Here is a 26,045-nt window from a genome sequence, read left to right as displayed (position 1 = left end):
GGAGAAGCGGCGTGGCTTAGTGGAAAGAGCATGGGCTTTGGAGTCAGAGGTCATGGGTTCAAATCCCTGCTCCGCCAATTGTCAGCTGTGTGACTTTGGCAGGTCACTTCACTTCTCTGTGCCTCAGTTACCTCATCTGTAAAATGGGGATTAAGACTGTGAGCCCCCCGTGGGACAACCTGATCACCTTGCAACCTCCCCAGCGCTTAGAACAGCGCTTTGCACATAGCAAGCGCTTAATAAATGTCATTATTATTACTATTATTATAGGAGGTACAGAAAGTAATGCACATAGCAAGCGCTAAATAAATGTCATTATTATTACAATTATTATAGGAGGTACAGAAAGTAATGAGGACAACAAGGAGACCCTCAGACAGTGTGGGCCCCAACAGAGCTTAATTATCTTAGGGAAACTGGCGTCCTCTTTCACGCTTCAAAGGCCTTTAATCATCCCCTTGGTAGAACTTGCCTTTGATGATTCAGGGCAAATACATTCGTTGCCACGATTCTGTGTTTTCCTTCTGATAATGTAATTGTCGTTCAGCACAGCAGGTCCTTTGTAGGTCTTTTCAGGGCTCAGCCATGGTGCCCGGTGTCCCTGGTCCATGGCTCCTATGCCAAGTTCCGTGACTCGGAAGTGATGCCCGTGTTTTTGGGCTCTGGAGTAAGGTGGGGGTAAGGGCATTTAGGGTCTCTCTGGTGATTGTCTTTTTTCTTTAAACGATGTTTGTTAAGCATTTGCTACGTGCCAGACACTGCTGGGATAGACACTAGCTAAACAGGTTGGACACAGTCCGTGTCCTACAGTCTTAATCCTCATTTTAAAGACGAGGTAAATGAGGCACAGAGAATTTAAGTGACTTGCCCAAGATCGCACCACAGACAGGTGACGGGAGCCGGAATGAGAAGCCAAGTCCTTCTGATTCCCAGGCCATGTTCTATCTCCTAGCCCACAATGTCTTTACACTCTGCAGATTGCCATCATCCTTCTGTCACATTACACGGAACATTTTTCGGTTGCTTCCAGGCTGGCAAGAGTTGTCCATTCGTTCAGTCGATCATATTTAGTGAGCGCTTACTGTGTACAAAGCATTGTGCTTTGTACACTTGGGAGAGTACAATATAACAATAAACAGACACATTCCCTGCCCACAAAGAGTTTACAGTCCAGTAACCACTGGAGTGATAGCCCCACAGGGGCTCTGCCACAGATATTCCCAGCAGCGGCTGGATCCAACCCAGATAGCACCATCATCATCATCAATCGTATTTATTGAGCGCTTACTGTGTGCAGAGCACTGTACTAAGCGCTTGGGAAGTACAAATTGGCAACATATAGAGACAGTCCCTACCCAACAGTGGGCTCACAGTCCTGCAAAACCCAGAACTGTAGAGCTGGGAGGGAGGGCTCTTCGGGTCAATAGGCCCAGTCCCCATCTCCGAGCAAGTGAAGGATGAAACCATTCACCCTCCCTCTTCCCTGCCTGTCTTGTTCCCCCTGAGGGACCAGTGCCCTACAGATGAAGACAAGGGGGGAAGAGGCTTGCCTCTTATCACCTTCTTTGGCACCCTCTTTTAATTTTTATCACTGCCCAGTCGTTGCACCCTCTTTAGCTCTCTCTTTTCACCCACAGGTCCCCGAATTCAATCAATTATATTTATTGAGCACCCACTGTGTAAAGCACTGAACTGAGCACTTGGGAGAGAGAGGACAATACAACAACAAACAGGAAGCTGAATGGCCACTGACTGGCCTCCCACATGGAAACAGCCCGGGGCCGGGACTCGGGAGACCCAGCTCTAACCTGGGCTCCGCCACTTGCCAGCTGGGTGACAATGGGCAGTCACCTCACTTCTTTGGTCCTCTGTTCCCTAATTTGTAAAAATGGGACTAAAATACCTGTGCTCCTCCGCCCCCTTAGACTGTGAGTCCATGTGGGATGCTCTAGAACAGCAGGGAGTGGGCACTGTTTCTCTCAACCCAGAAGACTTTGTCTGGGAGCCAGGGATTGAACTCATCTACAGCCTGAAAAGTATCGAGGCCTAGAGGATAAAAGACAGGCTTGGGAGTCAGAAGGACCTGGGGTCTAATCCCGGCTCCGCCGCATGTCTGCTGTGTGACTTAAGGCAAGTCACTTGGTTTTTCTGTCCCTCATTTACCTCATCTGCAGAATGGGGATGAAGACCCTCCACGTGGATTTGCTTGTATCCACCCCAGCACTTAGAACAGTGCCCGGCACATAATAAACGCTTAACAAATACCACAATTATCATTACAGCCTCTTCCACTCTTACATTCTTACATTACACTCTTCCCAGTCTGAGCCCCTTCCTTCCTCTCCCCCTCGTCCCCCTCTCCATCCCCCCATCTTACCTCCTTCCCTTCCCCACAGCACCTGTGTATATGTATATATGGTTGTACATATTTATTACTCTATTTATTTATTTATTTTACTTATACATTTCTATCCTATTTATTTTATTTTGTTGGTATGTTTGGCTCTGTTCTCTGTCTCCCCCTTTTAGACTGTGAGCCCACTGTTGGGTAGGGACTGTCTCTATGTGTTGCCAATTTGTACTTCCCAAGCGCTTAGTACAGTGCTCTGCACATAGTAAGCGCTCAATAAATACGATTGATTGATTGATTGATTGATTGATTCCACGGTTCTGTAACCTCTGTGGTCTGTGCGAGATAGAAATTGTGCCCCGCTTGATTATCTTGCCTCTACCCCAGTGCTTGGCACTAGCCAGAGGTTAACAAATACCACGATTATTATTTACAGAGGAAGGCCCTCCTTTAAGCCTGGCCCCAGCAGGGCTTAAATTACCTGTGCTTGATCTGTGTCAGAGAGGGTGGTGCTCCTTGGACAAGGGGCTGAAATCTGGCCAAAGCCCAGAGGAACCTTAACCAGGGGTGAGGATGAAGCTCGGAGTGGAGTCCACACCACGGCTGGGGATCTTATGCCACCAATGAAACTCACAGAAACCTAAAGTAAAACAGTTACGGCAGTTCGTTCTGCCACTGAAGTGGTCATAAACTGAGATGGAACACTAATTAAAAAAGCCCAGACAGACTGATGAGAGATAAGCGTCTGGAATATATTAATGTTCCTAATTATAATAATTATGCTTTTTGTTAAGCACTTACTACGTGCCAGGCACTATACTGAGCCCTGGGGTAATCAATCAATCAATCGATCGTATTTATTGAGGGCTTACTGTGTGCAGAGCACTGTACTAAGCGCTTGGGAAGTACAAGCTGGCAACATAGACAGTCCCTACCCAACAGTGGGCTTACAGTCTAGAAGGGGGAGACAGAGAACAAAACCAAACATATTAACAAAATAAAATAAATAGGATAGGTACAAGTAAAATAAATAAATAAATAGAGTAATAAATATGTGCAAACATATATACATATATACAGGTGATATACATATATACAGGTGGGTAGGTAGAGAAGCAGCATTGCCCAGTGGAAAGAGCCCAGGCTCAGGAGTCAGAGGTCATGGGTTCGAATCCCGGCTCAGCCACTTGCCAGCTGTGTGACCTTGGGCAAGGCACTTAACTTCTCTGTGCCTCAGTTACCTCATTTGTAGAATGGGGATGAAGACTGTGAGCCCCACGTGGGACAACCTGATCACCTTGTATCACCCCCAGCGCTTAGAACAGTGCTTTGCACATAGTAAGCGCTTCACAAATACTATTATTAATTATTATTATTATTATTATTATTGTTATTATTATTACAAGCAAATCGGGTTGGATACAGTGCCCCACGTGTGGGGCTCACGGTCTCCATCCCCATTTTACAGATGAGGTAATTGAGGCACAGAGAAGTGAAGCGTCTTGCCCAAGATCATACAGAGGACAAGTGGCAGAGCTGGGATTAGAACCCACGATCTCCTGACTCCTGGGCCCATTCTCTATCCACTATACCACGCTGCTTTCTAGTGAATATGACCCACCCCTGAGCCTCCTGAAATGAGGATGCAAACATTTCCAAAGGTTCTGAAGTAACCATACGTGACCCAGGGGCTTTGGTCCCATTACCCTCTCAGTAGAGTGCTCTCCCCACACACAGTAAGCATTTTTACTTTTACTTGTACATATTTACTATTCTATTTATTTTATTATGTTAATATGTTTTGTTTTGTTGTCTGTCTCCCCCTTCTAGACTGTGAGCCCGCTGTTGGGTAGGGACCGTCTCTCTATGTTGCCAACTTGTACTTCCCAAGCGCTTAGTACCGTGCTCTGCACACAGTAAGCACTCAATAAATACGACTGAATGAATGAATGAATTCAGATACCACTAATTGATTAGAGATGGCCGCCAGATCGATATATGTCTTTAGTCATAGTCCCCTGGGGAGAAGCAAAGAGGTGGGGATGAAGCTTGGGGGGGACGGAAGCACACGGAGAGGAGGAGGAGAGAGGTCAGCAGCTGGTGGGGTCTAAGCGATAATAATGATGATAATAATAGTATATCATCAATCGTATTTATTGAGCACTTACTATGTGCAGAGCACAGTACTAAGCGCTTTTAAGCATAATATGTAATTATGGTACTTGTTAAGCACTTACTATGTGCTAAGTACTGTTCTGCTTCAAAGACTTAGCCCCACTTCAAAGCTTTATTGAAGCACATCTGCTCCAGGAAGCCTTCCCTGACTAAGCCCTGTATATATGTATATATATATGTATATATGTTTGTACATATTTATTACTCTATTTTACTTGTACATATCTATTCTATTTATTTTATTTTGTTAATATGTTTGGTTTTGTTCTCTGTCTCCCCCTTCTAGACTGTGAGCCCGCTGTTGGGTAGAGACCGTCTCTTATGTTGCCAACTTGTACTTCCCAAGCGCTTAGTACAGTGCTCTGCACACAGTAAGCGCTCAATAAATACGATTGATTGATTGATTGATAAGCCCTCCTCTCTTCTCCCACCCGCTTTTGCGCCCCTCACACTTGCTCCTTCATTCATCCTCTCTCCCTTCCCCAAGGCACACAGTAAGCGCTCAATAAATATGATTGATGATGATGATATGTATATATCTGTAATTTACTTATTTATTCATATTAATGTCTGTTTCCCATATGTTTGTTGTTGTATTGTACTCTCCCAAGTGCTTAGTGCGGTGCTTTGCACACAGTAAGTGTTCAATTAATACAGTTGATAGTAACGGTAATCAGGTTGGACCACTGTCCAGGTTGGACCCTGTCCCACATGGGGCACGCACTATCAATCCTCATTTTACAGGTGAGGTAAATGAGGCCCAGAGAAGTTAAGTGACTTGCCTAAGGTCCCACAGCAGACACGTGGCAGAGCCGGGACTCGAACCCAGAGGCCCTTCTGACACCCAGGCACATGCTCCATCCACTAAGCCACGCTGCTTCTCTAACCAAGAAGTTTCTAAGCCTATCAGACAGATGAGCCCAGCTTAATAATAATAATAATGATGACATTTATTAAGCGCTTACTATGTGCAAAGCACTGTTCTAAGCGCTGGGGAGGTTAAAATGTGATCAGGTTGTCCCTCGGGGGGCTCAAGTCTTAATCCCCATTTTACAGATGAGGTAACTGAGGCCCAGAGAAGTGAAGTGACTTACCCAAAGTCACACAGCTGACAATGGGCAGAGCCGGGGTTCGAACCCATGACCTCTGACTCCAAAGCCCGGGCTCTTTCCACTGAGCCACGCTGCTTTTCTTGGTGGTCCTTTCCCCTCTCCCCCTCCCCTTGGGAGAGGGTGGGGATGAGAGGAATGGCTTAGGGAGGGGGAGATCTGAAGCAAAGAGAGAGTGGGGGAGGCAGAGAGGAGAGCTAGCTGTGGTCTTAAGTTCTATTTTTTTTTGCATTTTTCCCCTTGCCCAATGCAACTTTCTATTTAAACTCGGGATAAGCGTCAATTTGCTGTGTTTAAAGGGCCTCGCCTGCAGGGAAATAGGCATGTTGTGGTATGTGTGAACCCCTCCCATTCTGCAGACTGCCATGCCAGCCTGTCCCCGTTGGTGCCCCCCTGGGCCCCTGGACTGAAAGGAGGCCAGCTGGATATCAATCAATCAATCAATCGTATTTATTGAGCGCTTACTGTGTGCAGAGCACTGTACTAAGCGCTTGGGAAGTACAATCAATCAATCGTATTTGAGCGCTTACTGTGTGCAGAGCACTGTACTAAGCGCTTGGGAAGTCCAAGTTGGCAACATATAGAGACAGTCCCTACCCAACAGTGGGCTCACAGTCTAGAAGGGGGAGACAGAGAACAAAACCAAACATACTAACAAAATAAAATAAATAGAATAGAAAGGTACAAGTAAAATAAATAAATAGAGTAATAAATATGTACAAATATGTACAAAATAAAATAAATAGAACAGTCCCTACCCAACAGTGGGCTCACAGTCTAGAAGGGGGAGACAGAGAACAAAACCAAACATACTAACAAAATAAAATAAATAGAATAGAAAGGTACAAGTAAAATAAATAGAGTAATAAATATGTACAAACATATATACATATATACAGGATATGAGTGGTTCAGCCCCCCGAAGCCCAGGGAGGGCGAGCCTGGAATTCCCCTGGGATACTGCTGCTGTGGAAAGCCACAGACCCTTAATTAAATGGGGAGGGGAGGGATGCAGAAGAAGAAGGGATGCTTAGAGAAGCAGCATGGCTTAGTGGAAAGAGCCCGGGCTTTAGAGCCAGAGGTCATGGGTTCGAATTCCGACTCTGCCACTCGTCAGCCGGGTGACTTTGGGCAAGTCACTTTAAGTTCTCTGTGCCTCAGTTCCCTCACCTGTAAAATGGCAACTAAGACTGTGAGCCCCACGTGGGACAGCCTGATTACCTTGTATCCACCCCAGCGCTTAGAACAGTGCTTTGCACATAGTAAGCACTTAACAAATGCCATTATTATTATGCAAGCAGTCAGGGACGAGGCTCACGGTCTCTGGAACGGCGAGGTGGGAGGCTGGGTGAGGTGTGCGGAAAGAGCCCGGGCTTGGGAGTCAGAGGTCACGGGTTCTAATCCCGCTGCCACTTGTCAGCTGTGTGACTTTGGGCAAGTCACTTTACTTCTCTTTGCCTTAGCTACCTCATCTGTAAAATGGGGATGAAGACCGTGAGCCTCACGTGGGACAACCTGATTACCTTGTATCCCCCAAGTGCTTAGAACAGTGCTTGGCACATAGTAAGCGCTTAACAAATACCATCATCATCATCATTATTATTACTTTTAGATTGTCAGTACTAGGATTACGAGCGCAACTCCAAGCAGTGTGGCACAATGGAAAGAGCTTGGATCAGGGCGCCAGAGGACCTGGGTTCTAATCCTACCTCTGCCACTTTGCTGTGTGACCATGGTTAAGTCACAATTGTGAGCCCCACATGGGAAGTGGACTGTATCCACTGTTTAGCGTGTTATCAACTCCAGTGCTTAATACAGTGCTTGGTGCATAGTAAGCACTTATAACAAATACCACCCTACCACCCTACCCCCACCCCACAAAAAAAACAACCCAGCCATGGAGGAGTTTAAATAACTTTCTCCAACTACGGCAATTCCCCTGAGGGCTCACCCGAACTACCTGTGGGATTCATCCTGCTGTGGTGGATAAAGCAGGGGCCTGAGAGTCAGAAGGTCATGGGTTCTAATCCACACTCCTCCACTTGTCTGCTGGGTGACTTTGGGCAAGTCACTTCACTTCTCTGTGCCTCAATTACCTCATCTGAAAAATGGGGATGAAGACTGTGAGCCCCACCTGGGTCAACCTTATTACCTTGTATCGATCCCAGCGCTTAGAACGCTGCTTGGCACCAAGTAAACGCTTTAACAAATACCATAATTATTATTTTTGTTAATATTATTCTTCAAGCTCTTAGTACAGTGCTCTGTACACAGTAAGCACCCGACAAATGATTGAATGAATGAATTATTGTGATTATTACCTCATCTGTAAAATGGAGATTGCGACTGTGAACCCCACGTGGCGTTGGGTAGTGGGGGTCGGTGGCTTCACTCTCCGTATCCACCCCAGCGCTTAGTACAGTGCCCGGCACATAGTAAGTGCTTAACAAACACCATAATCATTATTATCATTATCATTCTTCTAGACTGTGAGCCCGCTCTAGACTGCGAGCCCGCTGTTGGGTAGGGACTGTCTCTATATGTTGCCAACTTGTACTTCCCAAGCGCTTAGTCCAGTGCTTTGCACACAGTAAGCGCTCAATAAATGCGATTGAATGAATGAATATGTTGCCAACTTGTACTTTCCAAGCGCTTAGTACAGTGCTCTGCACACAGTAATCGCTCAACAAATACGATTGTATGAATGAATTATTGTGATTATTACCTCATCTGTAAAATGGAGATTGCGACTGTGAACCCCACGTGGCGTTGGGTAGTGGGGGTCGGTGGCTTCACTCTCCGTAGTCACCCTAGCGCTTAGTACAGTGCCCGGCACATAGTAAGTGCTTAACAAATACCATAATCATTATTATTCTTCTAGACTGTGAGCACAGTCTTCTAGACTGCGACCCCGCTGTTGGGTAGGGACCGTCTCCCTATGTTGCCAACTTGGACTTCCCAAGCGCTTAGTCCAGTGCTTTGCACACAGTAAGCGCTCAATAAATACGATTGAATGAATGAACATGTTGCCAAGTTGTACTTCCCAAGCGCTTAGTCCAGGGCTCAGCACACAGTAAGCGCTCAATAAATATGATTGAATGAATGAACATGTTGCCAACTTGTACTTCCCAAGCGCTTAGTCCAGTGCTCTGCGCACAGTAAGCGCTCAATAAATATGATTGAATGAATGAACATGTTGCCAAGTTGTACTTCCCAAGCGCTTAGTACAGTGTTCTGCACACAATAAGCGCTCAATAAATACGATGGAATGAATGAACATGTTACCAAGTTGTACTTCCCAAGCGCTTAGTCCGGTGCTCTGCACACAGTAAGCGCTCAATAAATATGATTGAATGAATGAAAATGTTGCCAACTTGTACTTCCCAAGCGCTCAGAGAAGCAGCGTGGCTCAGTGGAGAGGGCCTGGGCTTCGGAGTCAGAGGTCATGGGTTCGAATCCCGACTCCGCCACATGTCTGCTGTGTGATCTTGGGAAAGGCACCTCGCTTCTCTGGGCCTCAGTTACCTCATCTGTAAAATGGGGATTAAGACTTTTAGACTGTGAGCCCACTGCTGGGTAGGGACTGTCTCTATATGTTGCCAACTTGTACTTCCCAAGTGCTTAGTCCAGTGCTCTGCACACAGTAAGCACTCAATAAATACGATTGATGATGATGATGAGCTCTCAGTAGGGCCTACTGAGAGCTCACCTCCTCCAGGAGACCTTCCCAGACTGAGCCCCTTCCTTCCTCTCCCCCTCGTCCCCTCTCCATCCCCCCATCTTACCTCCTTCCCTTCCCCACAGCACCTGTATATATGTTTGTACATATTTATTACTCTATTTATTTATTTATTTTACTTGTGCATATCTATTCTATTTATTTTATCTTGTTAGTATGTTTGGTTCTGTTCTCTGTCTCCCCCTTTTAGACTGTGAGCCCACTGTTGGGTAGGGACTGTCTCTACGTGGTTCCAGCTTGTACTTCCCAAGCGCTTAGTCCAGTGCTCTGCACACAGGAAGCGCTCGATAAATACGATTGATGAGGATGACTGTGAGCCCCACGTGGGACAACCTGATCGCCTTGTAACCTCCCCAGCGCTTAGAACCGTGCTTTGCACCTAGTAAGCGCTTAACAAATGCCAATCATTATTATTATTATTATCAGTCCAGTGCTCTGCACACAGTAAGCGCTCAATTGAATGAATGAATGAATGAATGACTCCACCCCACGCCAATTATTATTATTATTATTATTATTAGTCCAGTGCTCTGCACACCGTAAGCGCTCAATTGAATGAATGAATGAATGACTCCGCCCCACGGCCCGTTCGCCTCCACCGCCCTCTGCTGGCCACCTGGTGACGGTGGCGGCCCGCCCGGGGGAGTCACCCGAGCCCCGCCCTTTGACGCAAGCCACGCCCCCTGACGCAAACCACGCCCTTATATAAGCCACGCCCCTTTCCCACGTTCTCTCCTCCCCCGCCCGTGACGTCACCGAGGCGTTGCTACGGAAACGGCGGGGCCCGGGCGCGTTGCCTGGCAACGGGAGGAGGCGGGGTTGCCATCGCTGCTTTCAACCGTTGCCTTGCGGCCCGGAAGGAGGTCGGTTGGGCGAGCAAAGGAGCCATTGGGCCACCCCAGGGACACCCCGGGGACACGTAAGGCGGCCGGGGGCGAGCGAGGCTGGGGGCTGGGACACCTGGGTTGGCCGGGGGCCCGTCCTGGCTGGCTGGCTGGCGCCCTTCTGCTCAGGTTACCTGGTTACCTGGTTGTTTGTGCTCGGAGAGCTCAGGTGTCTGTGTGGTGCCAAAGTTGATCATTCATTCAGTCGTATTTATGGAGCGCTTACTGTGTGCGGAGCACTGGGCTAAGCGCTTGGGAAGTACAAGTTGGCAACAGCAGTTGATCGGAAGCAGCGTGGGGGGCAGAAGGTCGTGGGTTCATTCATCCAATCGTGTTTATTGAGCGCTTACTGTGTGCAGAGTATTCCTTCAGTCACCCAGTCGTATTTATGGGGCGCTTACTGTGTGCGGAGTATTCCTTCGGTCACCCAATCGTATTTATGGGGCGCTTAATAATAATAATGTTGGCATTTGTTAAGCGCTTACTATGTGCAAAACGCTGTTTTAATTGCTGGGAGGGTACAAAGTGATCAGGTTGTCCCACGTGGGGCTCACCGTCTTAATCCCCATTTTACAGGTGAGGTCACTGAGGCTCAGAGAAGTTAAGGGACTTACCCAAGGTCACACAGCAGACATGTGGCAGAATCGGGATTCGAACCCATGACCTCTGACTCCAAAGCCCGTGCTCTTTCCACTGAGCCACGCTGCTTACTGTGTGCAGAGTATTCCTTCAGTCACCCAACCGTATTTATGGGGCGCTTACTGGGTGCAGAGTATTCCTTCAGTCACCCAGTCGTATTTTTGGAGCGCTTACTGTGTGCAGAGTATTCCTTCAGTCACCCAACCGTATTTATGGGGCGCTTACTGGGTGCAGAGTATTCCTTCAGTCACCCAGTCGTATTTTTGGAGCGCTTACTGTGTGCAGAGTATTCCTTCAGTCACCCAATCGTATTTATGGGGCGCTTACTGGGTGCAGAGTATTCCTTCAGTCACCCAATCGTATTTATGGGGCGCTTACTGTGTGCAGAGTAGTCCTTTAGTCACCCAATCATATTTATGGGGCGCTTACTGTGTGCAGAGTAGTCCGTCGGTCACCCAATCGTATTTATGGGGCGCTTACTGTGTGCAGAGTAGTCCTTCAGTCACCCAATCGTATTTATGGGGCGCTTACTGTGTGCAGAGTATTCCTTCAGTCACCCAATCGTATTTATGGGGCGCTTACTGGGTGCAGAGTAGTCCTTCAGTCACCCAATCGTATTTATGGGGCGCTTACTGGGTGCACAGCACTCATTCATTCACCCGATCGTATTTATGGAGCGCTTATTGGGTGCGGAGCACTCATTCATTTATCCAATCGTATTTATGGAGCGCTTACTGTGTGTAGATCTATACTTCACACTGCTGCCCGGATCATCTTTGTACATCTGTTTGTACATATTTACTACTCTATTTATTGTACTTGTACATATTTATTCTATTTATTTTATTTTGTTACTATGTTTTGTTGTCTGCCCCCCCTCCCAGACTGTGAGTCCCCTGTTGGGTAGGGACCATCTCCATATGTTGCCAACTTGGACTTCCCAAGCGCTTAGTACAGTGTGGAGCACTCATTCATTCATCCAATCATATTTATGGAGCGCTTCCTGTGTGCGGAGCACTCATTCATTCATCCAATCGTATTTATGGAACGCTTACTGGGTGCAGAGCATTCATTCATTCATCCAATCGTATTTATGGAGCGCTTACTGGGTGCAGAGCATTCAATCATTCAATCGTATTTTGGGGTTTTTTTTTGTCTGTCTCCCCCCTTCTAGACTGGGAGCCCGTTGTTGGGTTGGGACCATCTCTATCTGTTGCCCATTTGTACTTCCCAAGCACTTAGTACCGTGCTCTGAACCCAGTGAGTGCTCAATAAATACGACTGAATGAATGAAATGCCTAAATAATAATAATGGTATTTCTTAAGCGCTTACTTTGTGCCAAGCACTGTTTTAAGCTCTGGGGTAGATACAAGGTAATTAGGCTGTCCCATGTGGGACTCACACTCTTAATCCCCATTTTACAGATGAGGTAACAGAGGCCCAGAGACTTTAAGTGAATTGCCCAAGGTCACACAGTAGACAAGTGGTGGAGCTGAGATTAGAACCCATGTCTTCTGACTCCCAAACCCGTGTTTTTTCCACTAAGCCCCGCTGCTTCTCTAACATATGCCGTAATTATTATTAAATGGGGTTGCTGGACCCTGGGTCCCACCTGCCTGGCTCGACCACCTGTGCCTCACCCCTCGTCCTGGGCCCTGCTGAAGGTCTGCATCTCCGACCTGGGTCCTTGCTATTAGGAGGTGGCTCGAACTGGGAAATAGAGGTCACAGCCAAACGACTTTCCGGGCCTGGAATGGCCTCCCTCTGCCCATCCGCCAAGCTAGCTCTCTTCCTCCCTTCAAGGCCCTGCTGAGAGCTCACCTCCTCCAGGAGGCCTTCCCAGACTGACCCCCTTCCTTCCTCTCCCCTTCGTCCCCCTCTCCATCCCCCCATCTTACCTCCTTCCCTTCCCCACAGCGCCTGTATATATGTATATGTTTGTACATATTTATTACTCTATTTATTTATTTATTTTACTTGTACATATCTATTCTATTTATTTTCTTTTGTTAGTATGTTTGGTTTTGTTCTCTGTCTCCCCTTTTAGACTGTGAGCCCACTGTTGGGTAGGGACTGTCTCTCTATGTTGCCAATTTGTACTTCCCAAGCGCTTAGTACAGTGCTCTGCACATAGTAAGCGCTCAATAAATATGATTGATGATGATGATAATAGCCATGTTTGTTTAACTTTTCCTGCGCCAAATTCTTGGGTGGATATAATGCAATCAGATCCGCCACCTGCCTGCTTGGGCAAGTCACTTAACTTCTCTGTGCCTTCACTTTTAAAATGGGGATTCAAAACGTGTCGTCATTCATTCATTCAATCGTATTTATTGAGCGCCTACTGTGTGCATCATCATCATCATCATCAATCGTATTTATTGAGCGCTTACTATGTGCAGAGCACTGTACTAAGCGCTTGGGAAGTACAAATTGGCAACATATAGAGACAGTCCCTACCCAACAGTGGGCTCACAGTCTAAAAGGGGGAGACAGAGAACAAAACCAAACATACTAACAAAATAAAATAAATAGAATAGATGTGTACAAATAAATTAAATAAATAAATAGAGTTAAAAAAATATGTACAAACATATATACATATATACAGGTGCTTTGGGGAAGGGAGGGAGGTAAGATGGGGGGATGGAGAGGGGGACGAGGGGGAGAGGAAGGTTCTCTTCTGCTAAAACTGTGAGCCAAGGGACAGTATCGGGCTGGATTATCTTGCATCTACTGCAGTGCGTTGTGCAGCGTGTGGCACATTGTAAGCACTCAACAGATCTCACCACCACACAGTCCCTGTCCTACCGGGGCCTCACAGTCTGAGAGAGGGAGACCACACATTTTAACCCTGCAGATGAGAAAACAGAGGGCCGGAGAAATTAAATGTCTTTGCTAAATCACACAGCATGCAGGTGGGCAGAGCCAGGGTTCAAATCCAGGCCTCAGCACATGGGCTGATCTCTGGATTGATTGCTGAGTGGAGGTTTGTCCCAGGTGGGGGTGGGGGTTTTCTGGTCTTGGTTTGGTTCACTGGGAGATGGCCAAGCTCCCCATCATCATCATCAATCGTATTTATCATCGATTGTATTTATTGAGCGCTTACTATGTGCAGAGCACTGTAAGCCAAATAAAATACCTAATCAATGGTATTTATTGAATGCTTTGTGACAGAGCACTGTACTGAACAATTCCCCTCTTCTCACGCTTTTGGCCGCATTCTTTAATTAATCTGAGTGTTTAGATGGGCGGAGCACTATATGGAGCACTTGAGAGAGTGCAGTTCAAGAGTTGGTGACAACGTTCCTGCCCATAAGGAATTTGGGCAGAGAGGGAAACACACTCAAATAAATTAGCTGGGAGAAATGGCAACCTGTAAGACGTATAGAAATGCTGTGGAGATGGGGTGAATAACGAAGGGCTTAGAGGGTACAGATTCAAATGCATAGGCAGAAGGGAAGGTGAAAGGAGAAGTGAGGCTTAATCAGTTTTTTTTTTTCCCCTCTTGTTCTGCTGCTAGCTGGACTTTCTAGTCACAGAAGGGCTTTGCTGTTGTTTGTTGGGTCATCCAGCTCAGGTGAAGCAGGGGATGAAACCACTGTCCCCATTCACTTGTCCCTAGGCTGATTTTCCAATAGGACTTTTTTAGGGATCTGAAATTCTATCATCTTCTCCCATCCTCCGCCCCCACTTTCTCCTTCCTCATCTTCACACGTCCCCTCCCTGAAATGGTGGCCATCCCGGGGACCCACAGACAAGGCCTATGTGTGTGTGTGTCGCCGTGCCCCTCCCCTGCAGTAGTCAGCGCTGCCCAAGTCAGCTGACTGTGCTTTGACTCAGCCTGCCACCCACTGAGACTTTCCGAAGTGCAGAGCGGGGAAGGCCTTCACTCTGCTGGGATGGTGATGGCAGACACCAATCAATCAATCAATCAATTGTATTGAGCGCTTACTGTGTGCAGAGCACTGTACTAAGCGCTTGGTAAGTACAAGTTGGCAACATATCAGTTGACAGTCCCTACCCAACAGTGGGCTCACAGTCTAAAAGATAATGGCATTTGTTAAGCACTTATTACGTGCAAAGCACTGTTCTAAGTGCTAGGGGGGATACAAGGTGATCAGGTTGTCCCACGTGGGGCTCACATTCGTCATCCCCATTTTACAGATGAGGTAACTGAGGCTCAGAGAAGTTAAGTGCCTTGCCCAAGGTCACACAGCAGACATGTGGCGGAGCCGGGATTCGAACCCATGACCTCTGACTCCAAAGCCCGTGCTCTTTCCATTGGGCCATGCTGCTTCTCTAATGCCGTTTAGCAAATGCCGAGGTGTAGATCTGGGGGAGCTTAGTAAACTCAACTAGATGTGTCTCCTCAGTTTAATTAGAAGCTCGAGATGGCCCCTCCCTTGTACCCGAGGCAAACAGGTTCCAGGAAAACTGGGCCTTTTATGGGGGGACGGGACGAAACGAAATAGGAGCTTATAGACTCAATTCAGTGGGTCCAGGCTATCAATCATCTCTTCCCTATGGTCACTTCCTGGATAACCCATGACTTGTGGGGCTTTTTTAGAGATTTCTTACAATTTGAGGTTTTTAATTTTCTTTTACCTTAGAGGCAAGTTTTATTTGGTAACTACTAGGTGCAAAAACTGGGGGTAGATCTAATACAATCAGTTTGGCCACAGTCCCTGTCCCACACAAAGCTCACCTAAGAGGTGGGCAGAGCAGGTTTCCTACCTCTGTTTTACCCTTCCAGGCTGTAAGCTCATTGTGGGAAGGGAATGTCGGTTTATTGTTGTGCTGTACTTTCCCAAGAGCTTAGTAGAGTGTTCTGCACACAGTAATCACTCAAATACAATTGAATGAAGTAATGAAAATGAGGAAATTGAGGCCCGCAGAGGTTAAATAAATTGTCCAAGGTCACACAGCAGGCCTGGGGACGGAGTTGGGATTAGACCCCAGTTCCTCCCGACTCCCCGTTGTAGGTTCTTGCCAGTAGACCACGCTTACCAGTTCCAGGAGCTATTGATAGCTCCCGCAGATCTTTGAATTCATTTGTTATTATTTTATCAATATTTATGGATGTGCTGGCAGCGGGTTGGACTCTGTACCGGCCATAGAGGAGATAAGCTTCCTTTTCGCTAGGAGATGACTTAGACGGGGGGGTTGAAACAGCATTTATACTTATTGTATCTCCAGGGTGGGTAGTGGTCCCCATTTCAGCAGTTGATTCTCTGGGGTCATCAGGCTATAAATCTACTCTCTGTTCCCAAGCTCCCTGTAGTCAAAGCAGCCAGATCTGTTGAGTTTCCCTGGGGAGTTATTATTAATACCATTTAGCACTTGGGGGAAGTGCAACAGAGAGCATGAGAGATGGTCCCTGCCCACAAGGAGTTTACACTCTAGTCGGGGAGGTCTGGCACCGTCAGATGCCCAGGGCGTGAATCAACAGGAGAAGAAAAGTACCGATTGTAGTATTTGCTGAGGGCACACAAGCCCTGTGCTAAGTGCTGTGGGTAGATGTAGTGCTATCAGCTCCAACAGCGTCCCTGCTGCACGTGGGGCTCACAGCCTAAGAACAATCCCCATTTTGCAGATGAGGAAACTGAAACCTAGAGAAGCCGGAGGGGCCTGACCTCATCTATGCTGCCACTGACTCCCGCGGCCCCTGTGGCAACCTGGAGCTGCCCGGCTTGTTTTTCTGGCCAGGAACTCCCCAAAGCAGCCCCCACGGCTCCCGAGCCAGTCACGGTCCGTCTTTTGCAGGACATTCCCCTCTTGACCTCTGTATCTCATTAGAGTTTCGATGGCACTGGGCCTGGGGCTCCTGTGCGTGGAATGGCTCCCTTCTGTGCCTCAGAAGGCAGAATCTGGAACCGCGAAGGCATTCTCAGTGGAAAGAGCATGGGCTTTGGAGCCAGATGTCATGGGTTCGCATCCCAGCTCTGCCAGTTGTCAGCTGTGTGACTTTGGGCAAGACACTTCACTTCTCTGGGCCTCAGTTACCTCATCTGTAAAATGGAGATTAAAACTCTGAGCCTGCTGTGGGACAACCTGATCACCTTGTAACCTCCCTAGCGCTTAGAACAGTGCTTTGCACATAGTAAGCGCTTAGTAAATGCCATGATTATTATTATTATTATTATTATTATTATTATTATTATTATTCCAGAGGTCAGGGCAGATCATCCAGCTGCCGGGAGTGGGTGTTAAATTTCGCACATCAAACAGTGCCTACCGATCAATCACTGGTGTTTATTGAACACGTACTGTGTGCCCAGCACTGTACTAAGTGCTTAAGGGAGAGACGAACCTTCTACACTGTAAGTTCTATGTGGGCAGGGAACCTATCTACCAACTCAATTATATTGAACTCTCCTAAATGCTTACAACAGTGCCCTGCACCAGTAAGCAAGCCCTAAACATGATTGATTGATTGAGAATCCCTGCCCTCTAGGACTTGATATTTGATTACATGTACTCTCAGTGGACCTTTGCTAACATAGATACGAACACACGCAGTATATATCTCTTCCAACTGTCAAGGGGCCACCGGACAGAGAATTTATCTGTGGGTGGGGCCAAAAAGATAATTGATGGTCCCTATCACACTGCATACCCAGAATCTGTCCCTGTTATGCTGTATACGACATGAACAGACAGTAGTATCTATTGTGCATCTCCTGGGTGAGGAATCCTGTACTGAGCAATTAGGAGAGAACAATAAAGAAAACATGGACCCAGCCCTCCAGGAACTCACAGTATGATTTCGAGCACCCATTTTGTGCCAGCCCGAGTTAGTCAAAGAATGGGACCGATTCCCACCTCTGAGGAGTTTACAACAATAATAATAGTAATAATGGTATTTGTTAAGCACTTACTATGTGCGAAGCACTGTTCTAAGCACTCAAAGAAGCTGTCAGGACAAGTACAGATATCCTAATCTACAAGTGAGATATTCAGATAAGCAGATTCACAAGAGCCCAAAGCGCCGAAAACTCTACTGTTCACAGATCTAAGAATACCACTCTTCTTCAATTTGACTGCAGAATCCTTCAACAGGATTGAGTATCCTAAACTAAACTCAGCCCTGCAGCGTTCTCTTGTCTTGCTTTTTGGATTTTCCGTCTTTGAGTAGAGCAGCGGACTGTGTTCATTTGGTAACAGGCGAAAGAGAAAGGAAGAAAGAGAGCTGTGGGTGGGGTAAGATGGAGAAACCACTTTTCCACCGCTGGATGGTCTTTAGAGATGAAAACTCTAAAGTGATTCTTGATGGGTTCACAAGACACATTCTTCCTGTTCCCCTCCTCCTAGTTTTCCCCTAATTCCACCCACCTGCGGTTTCCCCTTCACTGGTTTCCCCACCCACCCACCCCAAACCACCTTGATAAAACCTTTCATCCTTCACATTAAGCCTGCTTGAGAGTGCTTTACTCTAAATTTTCACAGTACCCACTAGACTAAATCCTCTGCTAGGCTATAAAATCGTTGAGAGCAGTGATTCTGTCTACTAATTTACCCAAGTGCCAAGTAAAGTGCTCTGCAAATAGCTAGTGCTCAGTAGATAATATTAATTTGGGTACAATGCCTATGCCAGAGGACCTTCGACACAAGGTACTGACTGATGAGCTGGGTCTTCCCTTCTCTGGAAAAATCCTCCTCGTGTCTAACCCAGATCCCTCCTGCTGTAGGACTATTTTTTTTTTTTCTGTGCAGCTGGAGGACATTCTTTGAACAATAGCCATTCACCTGACTGAGCACTGTTATTATTACCCGCATTCTTCTTCTCTCGCCACCAGATACTCCAGATTCTTTAGGATTGGACAAAGTGTTGCCTTGGAGAAGGCTCAGAATTGAAAATTAAGTTTGGGGGCCCTTGTGTATAGGCAACTTTTATCTGTAGGGGGCTCTTTATTTTTAAAAAAATGATATTAAGTGCTTACTGTGTGCCAAGCACTATACTTATTGCTGGGTGTAGATAAAATATGATCAGGTTGGACACAGTCCCTGTCCCATTTGAGATTTACGGTCTTTATCCCGATTTTTACATCGATAACTGAGTCACAGATGTTAAGTGACTTGGCTGAGATCACACAGCAGACCAGTGGCAGAGCCAGGATGAGATTCCAGGACCTCTGACTCCCAATCCTGCCCTCTATCCACTAGATGAAGTTGCCTCTCTGTCCAGGTGGATAGAAAGCTTCCACCTCTGTCTCCTCCATTTTGAGCAAATCTTTTAGATGACCTCTGGTTCTCCTTGCTCAGTCATATTTATTGAGCATTTACTGTGTGCAGAGCACTGAACTAATCACTTGGGAGAGTACAATGTAATGAACAGATGTATTCCCTGCCCACAGTGAGAGGACGCCCAGGCTGGCTGGGGTTTGGAGAAGAGTCAGTAGAAGACTTATAAATCAACCCCTCCTCTACCCCCAACAACCCCACAGTCATTCATTCAATTGTACTTGAGAGCTTACTGTGTGCAGAGCACTAAGAGCCCAGGCTTGGCAGTCAGAGGTCATGGGTTCAAATCCTGGCTCCGCCAATTCTCAGCTGGGTGACTTTGGGCAAGTCGCTTCACTTCTCTGGGCCTCAGTTCCCTCATCTGTAAAATGGGGATTAAGACTGTGAGCCCCCCGTGGGACACCCTGATCACCTTGTAACCTCCCCAGCGCTTAGAACAGTGCTTTGCACATAGTAAGTGCTTAATAAATGCCATCATTATTATTATTATTACTAAGCACTTGGGAAAGTACAGTAGAGCAATAAAAAGAGCCGGTCCCTGACCACAGCGAGCTTGGCCCTGAGCTCCACAGGGAGAGCAGTTGGGTTGTTGACCCATCAATCAATGGTATTTACTGCGAGGGGTCTCCCCTCCACCCTCTTGAAAACTGTCCATCTCCAACCCTGAAGGCCGGCGATGTCACCCCTTCCCGGGCTTGGGGGTCAGTGCTGTTGCTGCCTGGCACCGGGCCAGACCCCAGCCGGGCCTCCAGCCCCTCCCCACTTGTTCCACCTGTAGAACAGCAAGCCAGCCGCCCCAATCGGGCATCTCCCAGTCACCACTTAGGACTTCTCCAGCCGAGGGAAGTTGTGGGAAAGTCGCCGTGGGTCTTGATTTTTCTTCCTGAAGTCTTGCAGGCTGCCTCCCCCCAAACCCACCCTTTGCTTGGGCAGCAAATGCTCCATCTGCTACCTTTTCCCCCTGGGTGGTGCTGGGATGGAGCAGTAGCCTACTTTCGAAGATGCCTGTGTCCGTTCCACAGCCAGGCTTCTTTCTCCGCCGAGAAAGAATCAATCATATCTGTTGCACCCTTACTTTATGCAGAGCACTATACTAAGCGCCTGGGAGAAAAAATGAGAAACCTATCTGAAGCTCAAATTGCATTCATCCTTCAGACCAGGGATCTTTAAGGTCATCCGGTCCATTCCACTGCCCGTGAGAAGGCCTGCACACAAATCAGCCCAGGAGAAAAGTTCCCAGGTCTTTGCCCAAGTGTCCCTCGCTAAACAGTTCATGAAACTCACTAGTCTCCCTGCTAGACGGTCCTCCCTTAACACATCAACCAACCAGTGATATGTACTGAATGTCTCCTGGGCACAGAGCACTATATCAAGCGCTCCCCAAACGGCAGCAGTTAAAATCTGATCCCTACCCTTGAAGATCGTACAATCTAGAGAGGGAGAACCAGAAAATCATCACGGGTAGGAGGGAGTGGAGACTGGAAAAGTGGCTGTGTGGATGAGTAATCATTTAGATAGTACCAGATGTAAGTGTCTACGGAAGTATGGTAACAGAGTTCATCCTACTGTAAAACGGCCGTCTTTCCAAGGTCACCCCAAAAAATTGGGTTTGGGAAGGTTGGTGAAATGATTTTCCTAAGCTGGGGACTCCTGTCTTCAGGTACTTCCCCAAGGTGCACGTAAAAATTAATGATACTAAAACAGCTATTTAAGTAAGTAATTTGTGCCAAGCACTGTGCTAAGCCTTTGTTTAGCTACAAGAATCATGTTAGGCATGCTGGGCCAGGAACCTGAATTTCCAGCATTGGCTGAGACATCCTGTCTTAGTGGGGATCTTGGTAACCGAAAATCCCAACTCCCAAGAGATTCAGGCATCAACCGTGCTCCACCCTACCCCCCGCCTCTAGTTGTGCAAGTAATCAGATATTCCTGTGTAACAATGTGCTGCTTGAAAACTGTAATTTGTTGCCCTAAATAGTAGCTTTCTCAGGGTGTTTTGGCCTGAGGTCGTTCCTCTTTGGTTGAAGACTTTGCCTTCCATGGTGCTCCAGACCTGGGCCAGGCAGCAGCAAGAGGAGCAGGCTCTCTCCGGTCTCAGGGGCTGACCCCCAGGGATGGGTCAGAAGGAGGGAGGCAGTATGGCCTAGTGGGTCATCTCTGCTCCCGGTCTGCTGTGTGACCTTGGGCAAGCCACTTAACCTCTCTGGGTCTGTTTCCTTATCCGTATCAATGGGAAGAAGTTCCTCAGTCTTTCCCTCCCCTTGGCCTGTGAGCCCAGTGAGAGACAGGGACTGCGTCTGATCTGATAATAATAATGATGGCATTTTTAAGCCCTTACTGTGTGCAAAGCACTGTTCTAAGCGCTAGCGTTCCTTTGTGCTCAGCACTCGGCATATAGTGAAAGTTTAATAAATGCCGCTTTTGAAAAAAGAGGAACGACGTGGAAGTGGGGCTTGAGGAGGATGTTGAAAGTCCAACGGAGGGTTTGCGGACTGGGTTGCTTTTGCCAGTCTCTTGGCTGTAGTTTTCTGTCTCTGGGGAGACGTGAAGCCATCCTGGGTGCCGTGAAGGACTTTCTCCTGCGAGCCTCCAAATGGCCTTCAAGATCTGGTTTTCTGGACCGTGGCTGGCCACGAGGTCCGAGCTGCTGATTGCGTCTAAATTTTCTTCACTTCCTCCCTCTACAACTCCTCCCAAGGTTGTTCGACTCAGGCCTGGGGACTGTAACTCTGCACTCAAGTCAGCTGCATGAGGGCAGGGATCAGGGCTAGCTGTCCCCTTAGTGGAAAAGTCATTCAAATGGTAATGAAAAGTTGAGAAATAGGCCAATCGATCCATACTATTGATCGAGTGCCCACGGTGGGCAGAGCACTTAATTATAGCCATATGTGCTAAGGTGATCATTGGGATGACATGATCTGGAGTGAAGGGAACTAGGCTATATTGTGCTCTCCCACATCATCATCATCAATCGTATTTATTGAGCGCTTACTGTGTGCAGAGCACTGTACTAGGCGCTTGGGAAGTACAAGTTGGCAACATATAGAGACAGTCCCTACCCAACAGTGGGCTCACAGTCTAAAAGACTGTGTATGTGGTTAATATACTGCTCTGCACACAGTAAGCACTCAAATACCAATCAATTATGGACACGGTGGGATTTCAGAAGGGCTGTTAAAGCCGAGAGAGCTGTTGTTTGGCAGATGTAAGGCAGTGTGGACTAGTGGAAAGAGAACAAAAATGGGAGTCAGAGCTGTTTCTAGTACCGCTGGCCTGCTGTGTGACCTTGGACCACGTCACTTAATGCCTGTGGGTCTGTTTCCTTGTCTCCGTTTCTCTCACGCTCTTTCTCCCCCTCCCCACCACCCGCAGTGTTGATTTCATCACTGACCAGGCGGTCAGAATCCCACTTCTTCCCCCTCCTCCCCCTGCTTGTTTCTCACTCTACACTAGCACCTGCTAGGTAGTAAGGATATATGTGACACACACGCTTGGTACACATGTGTGCTGCTTGCTGAACCATCGCGGATGCTTCTTTTTTGGCGTTATTTTTGTTGAATGTTCTCAGCCCAGTGTTGGCTCTTGCTCAACCAGTGTTTTAGCCAGAATAGGGAAGTTTCCGGCAGGGAGATAGTTGTTGAGTGACTCGGTGTGGGTGCCATGGACCTGTTGAGTGGGACAGACTATCCTATTTCCGGAGGTAGCTTGGCTTAGGGGAAAGAACACAGGATTGGGAGTCTGGATACCTGGGTTCTAGTCTCGGCTCTGCCCCGTGCCTGCTGTGAGACCTCAGGCAGGACGCTTCACCTCTCTGGGCCCCAGTTTCCTCATCTGTAAAGTGGGACTAAGATCCCCGCACCCCTTAACTCTCAGACTGAGCCCGGCGTGGGGCAGGGACTGTGTCCGATCTGACTGTCTGACTCTTCCTCAGCACTTAGCACCGTGCTTGGCACTTAGTAAGTGCCTAAGGAATATCACAACTAATGAATTGCACCGTCTAAAATGATTTATTCAGTTGCAGTGGGACCTTTAAGAGACTCTTTCCCAACCACTACCCCTCCCGGGTATGGGGAAGAGAAGAACAAGGGAGGAGGTAACCCTAAACTTAATCTCTCAACCTAGGAGTCCTGCAGGGTCTACCCTTGGCTAGAGGCTCCTGAGGGTCTTTCCCTGTGGGTCCTTTCCTCTCTCAAAACCCCCTCCAGAGTAGGTCAGGCTGCCAGGACCAAGTCTGGCATCTTGGTCTGGAGCGCCACCGGCGGAGCAGCAAGTTTGTTGACTGATCAATTAATAGGATTTACTAAATGTACTTCCCAAGCGCTTAGTACAGTGCCCTGCACACAGTCAGCGCTCAATAAATACGAATGAATGAATAAATGCCTACTGTGTGCCTTCCTTCCTAATGTGAGCCCAGATGAGCCTTCAAAGGGGAGCGATTGCTTTTCTTTTTTCTCCACTCCCTTCCTGTGTCAGGGGGCAGCTTGGAGGTCAGGATTTTCCCCCACTCTGGTTATTTTTTTAGCTCCTGCCCTATCCCCCCAGGTCAGTCTCTTTGGGATTGTTTGCTAATGAGACTAGCCCAAAGCTGACCCACCTTATCTTGGAGAAGAAACCAGAGGTTTCTTTGGAGGTTTGGGGGGGGTCTGCTGAGCTGTCGGTGGAAAAGGAAAAGATTCCCAACACTGCTGCCTTTCTCCCTTTTGGACAGCAATAATTGCTTCGAGGGCATAACTTCCTCCAGAATGAACTTGGGAGAATTATGGGCTGACTGACAAGAGGGTGAGTGATGTGTAGATGGGTAAAGTCTCCAGGGAAGGGGGGAATCTGTGTCATATAGCCCAGGGCCAAGAATGGAGGGTTTTAGTCTTTGGAGGCTCCTCAGAGGTCAGAGTCCACCTTGTCCTGGGTGGGATCGCATCCATCCCTTGCAGATAACCCATCACACGACACTACTGCTCCTCAGTCCAGTGGATCTCTGCGAGGCTAAGGGTTACAGTTGCACTTGGGTGTGGCGCTTAGTACAGTGCTGTGCACACAGTAAGCCCTCAATACATACGATTGAATTGCATCTTCAGCCCCACAGCACTGATGTACGTTTCTATAATTTATTGTAATGTCGGTCTCCCCTCAAAACTGTGACCTTGTCATGGGCAGGCAACCTGTCTACATCTGCTGTGTTGTAGGTGCTCTGTAGAGTACGATAGTACAGTGCTCTGCATACAGTAAGCCTTCAATAACTGAGAGCTCAGTAGAAGTCCAGGACACATTCCCTGCCCAAAAGGAGCTTCCCGTTCCAAATATGGGTGGCTTTCACGTCCCTCCCCGCCTGTCCTTCTGGAAGCTGCTGAGCAGTGGCGTTTTTCAGGGAGTTGGGACCAGTGGAGGAGGGCCAGCTGATATAAAGAAATACCTTTGTTCCGGCGGCCTACTTCTTCCCCGCAAGGCCAGCATAAGGGGCAGGCGGAGAGAGAGATGGTCCTCTGAGGCTCAGGGAGTTTGGCTTCCACTCTGGACAGTCTGCTCTGCAGTGGCTCTGTGTAGCTGAAGCTCTCTCTGCCTGGATTTCTCCATCTGAAAAGAGAGAGGGTTGGCTTGGATGCCTTGTGTCTGGGAGTGGACAGCCTGGAGTGTTTGCTGCATATCAATCAATCAATCGTATTTACTGAGCGCTTACTGTGTGCAGAGCACTGTACTAAGCGCTTGGGAAGTACAAGTCGGCAACACATAGAGACAGTCCCTACCCAACAGCGGGCTCACAGTCTAGAAGGGGGAGACAGAGAACAAAACCAAACATACTAACAAAATAAAATAAATAGAATAGATATGTACAAGTAAGATAAATAGAGTAATAAATATGTACAAACATATATACATATATACAGGTGCTGTGGGGAAGGGAAGGAGGTAAGATGGGGGGATGGAAAGGGGGACGAGGGGGAGAGGAAGGAAGGGGCTCAGTCTAAAAAATGGAACGCTTCACCAATTTGCGTGTCATCCTTGCACAGGGAAAGCAGTACATGCTCCCCCTGGTCTTTTGGGAGGTGAGGATTGCTCTCTTGATTCTTGAGCAGGTGTAGGTGTCCAGACTATGGGGGTGGGGACAATGGCCCCCACAGCTCTTCTAATTGGACCCCCACCCAGCTCAATGAGAAGATGGGAGAGGGTTTTCAGTTAGGGCTAAGGCACAGCATGGCAGCTTTCTGCCCCCTCCCAAACCTCACCCTCACTTGAAATCCCTGCCCCCCTTCCATCCCAATGCTCAAGATGAAAGGCCAGTACCTGTACTACGGGCCCACACATTTGTTCCGACTCCCGAGCACATGTGTTGTGTGGCACACATTTCACCCAGTGCCCCACGGTATTCTGTTTAACACGTGTGAGATGGGAGACGGGTGTGTTATTTACCCAGCAGCTAAAGCCATTGCGTTCCCCAGCCTCACGATTTCCCGGCAGCTGGCCGGGCACATCCCACTGCAGGGCATGGCATTCCCGCTCACCCCGACTGCCCCGCCCTCTGTCTCTGCCTTCAGGGCAGCGAGAGCCAAGAACCTGCCGCCGCCTTGGATGAGGACGGGATCCCCGCTCTACCCGGCTTCTTCGCCCATGAAGGCACCATGACTCTGGCCCGGCAGGAGACCCACCATGAACCGGACATGGACGGCGCCATGGAGAGTGCCCCGAACTCCGAGCTGTCGGATGTGAGCCCGGGCGAGGATAAGGACGGAGGCCTGAGTGGCCCGGGTGGCCTCTTCTTCCCCGGAGACAAGTGAGTGGGGCTGGGAATGCAGTTGCCTCTCTGCCAGGGGTGTTTACTGAGTGTCTCCTTGGTGCAGAGAACTACCCTGAGTGCTTGGGAGAATTCAGTTGAGTTACTAGACAAAATCCCTGCGTGCAAGGAGCTTAC

The 26,045-nt window shown here is 48.0% G+C and overlaps 1 protein-coding gene across 4 annotated transcripts in view; it reads left to right on the top strand.

The window, feature by feature from the left end:
• The first annotated feature begins 10,213 nt into the window (after nt 1-10,213).
• RAB11FIP4 (RAB11 family interacting protein 4) overlaps nt 10,214-26,045 on the top strand; it is a 28,302-nt gene continuing 12,470 nt past the window's right edge. For 2 of the 4 annotated variants that reach the window (XM_038757290.1, XM_038757292.1), the window contains exons 1-2: nt 10,214-10,292; nt 25,672-25,907. In XM_038757290.1, coding sequence (XP_038613218.1) covers nt 25,756-25,907 — 152 coding nt within the window. In that variant the 5' untranslated portion in view covers nt 10,214-10,292; nt 25,672-25,755. Of the gene's footprint in view, nt 10,293-23,889; nt 23,921-25,671; nt 25,908-26,045 lie in introns of those variants that run through there. The other 2 variants (XM_038757291.1, XM_038757293.1) reach the window with 2 other exon arrangements.

The sequence above is a fragment of the Tachyglossus aculeatus genome, chromosome 15 (assembly GCF_015852505.1).
Source record: "Tachyglossus aculeatus isolate mTacAcu1 chromosome 15, mTacAcu1.pri, whole genome shotgun sequence".
Classification (NCBI taxonomy): domain Eukaryota; kingdom Metazoa; phylum Chordata; class Mammalia; order Monotremata; family Tachyglossidae; genus Tachyglossus; species Tachyglossus aculeatus.
The sequence above is the reverse complement of the archived record's forward strand: the minus strand, read 5'-3'. Positions and strand labels throughout refer to the sequence as shown.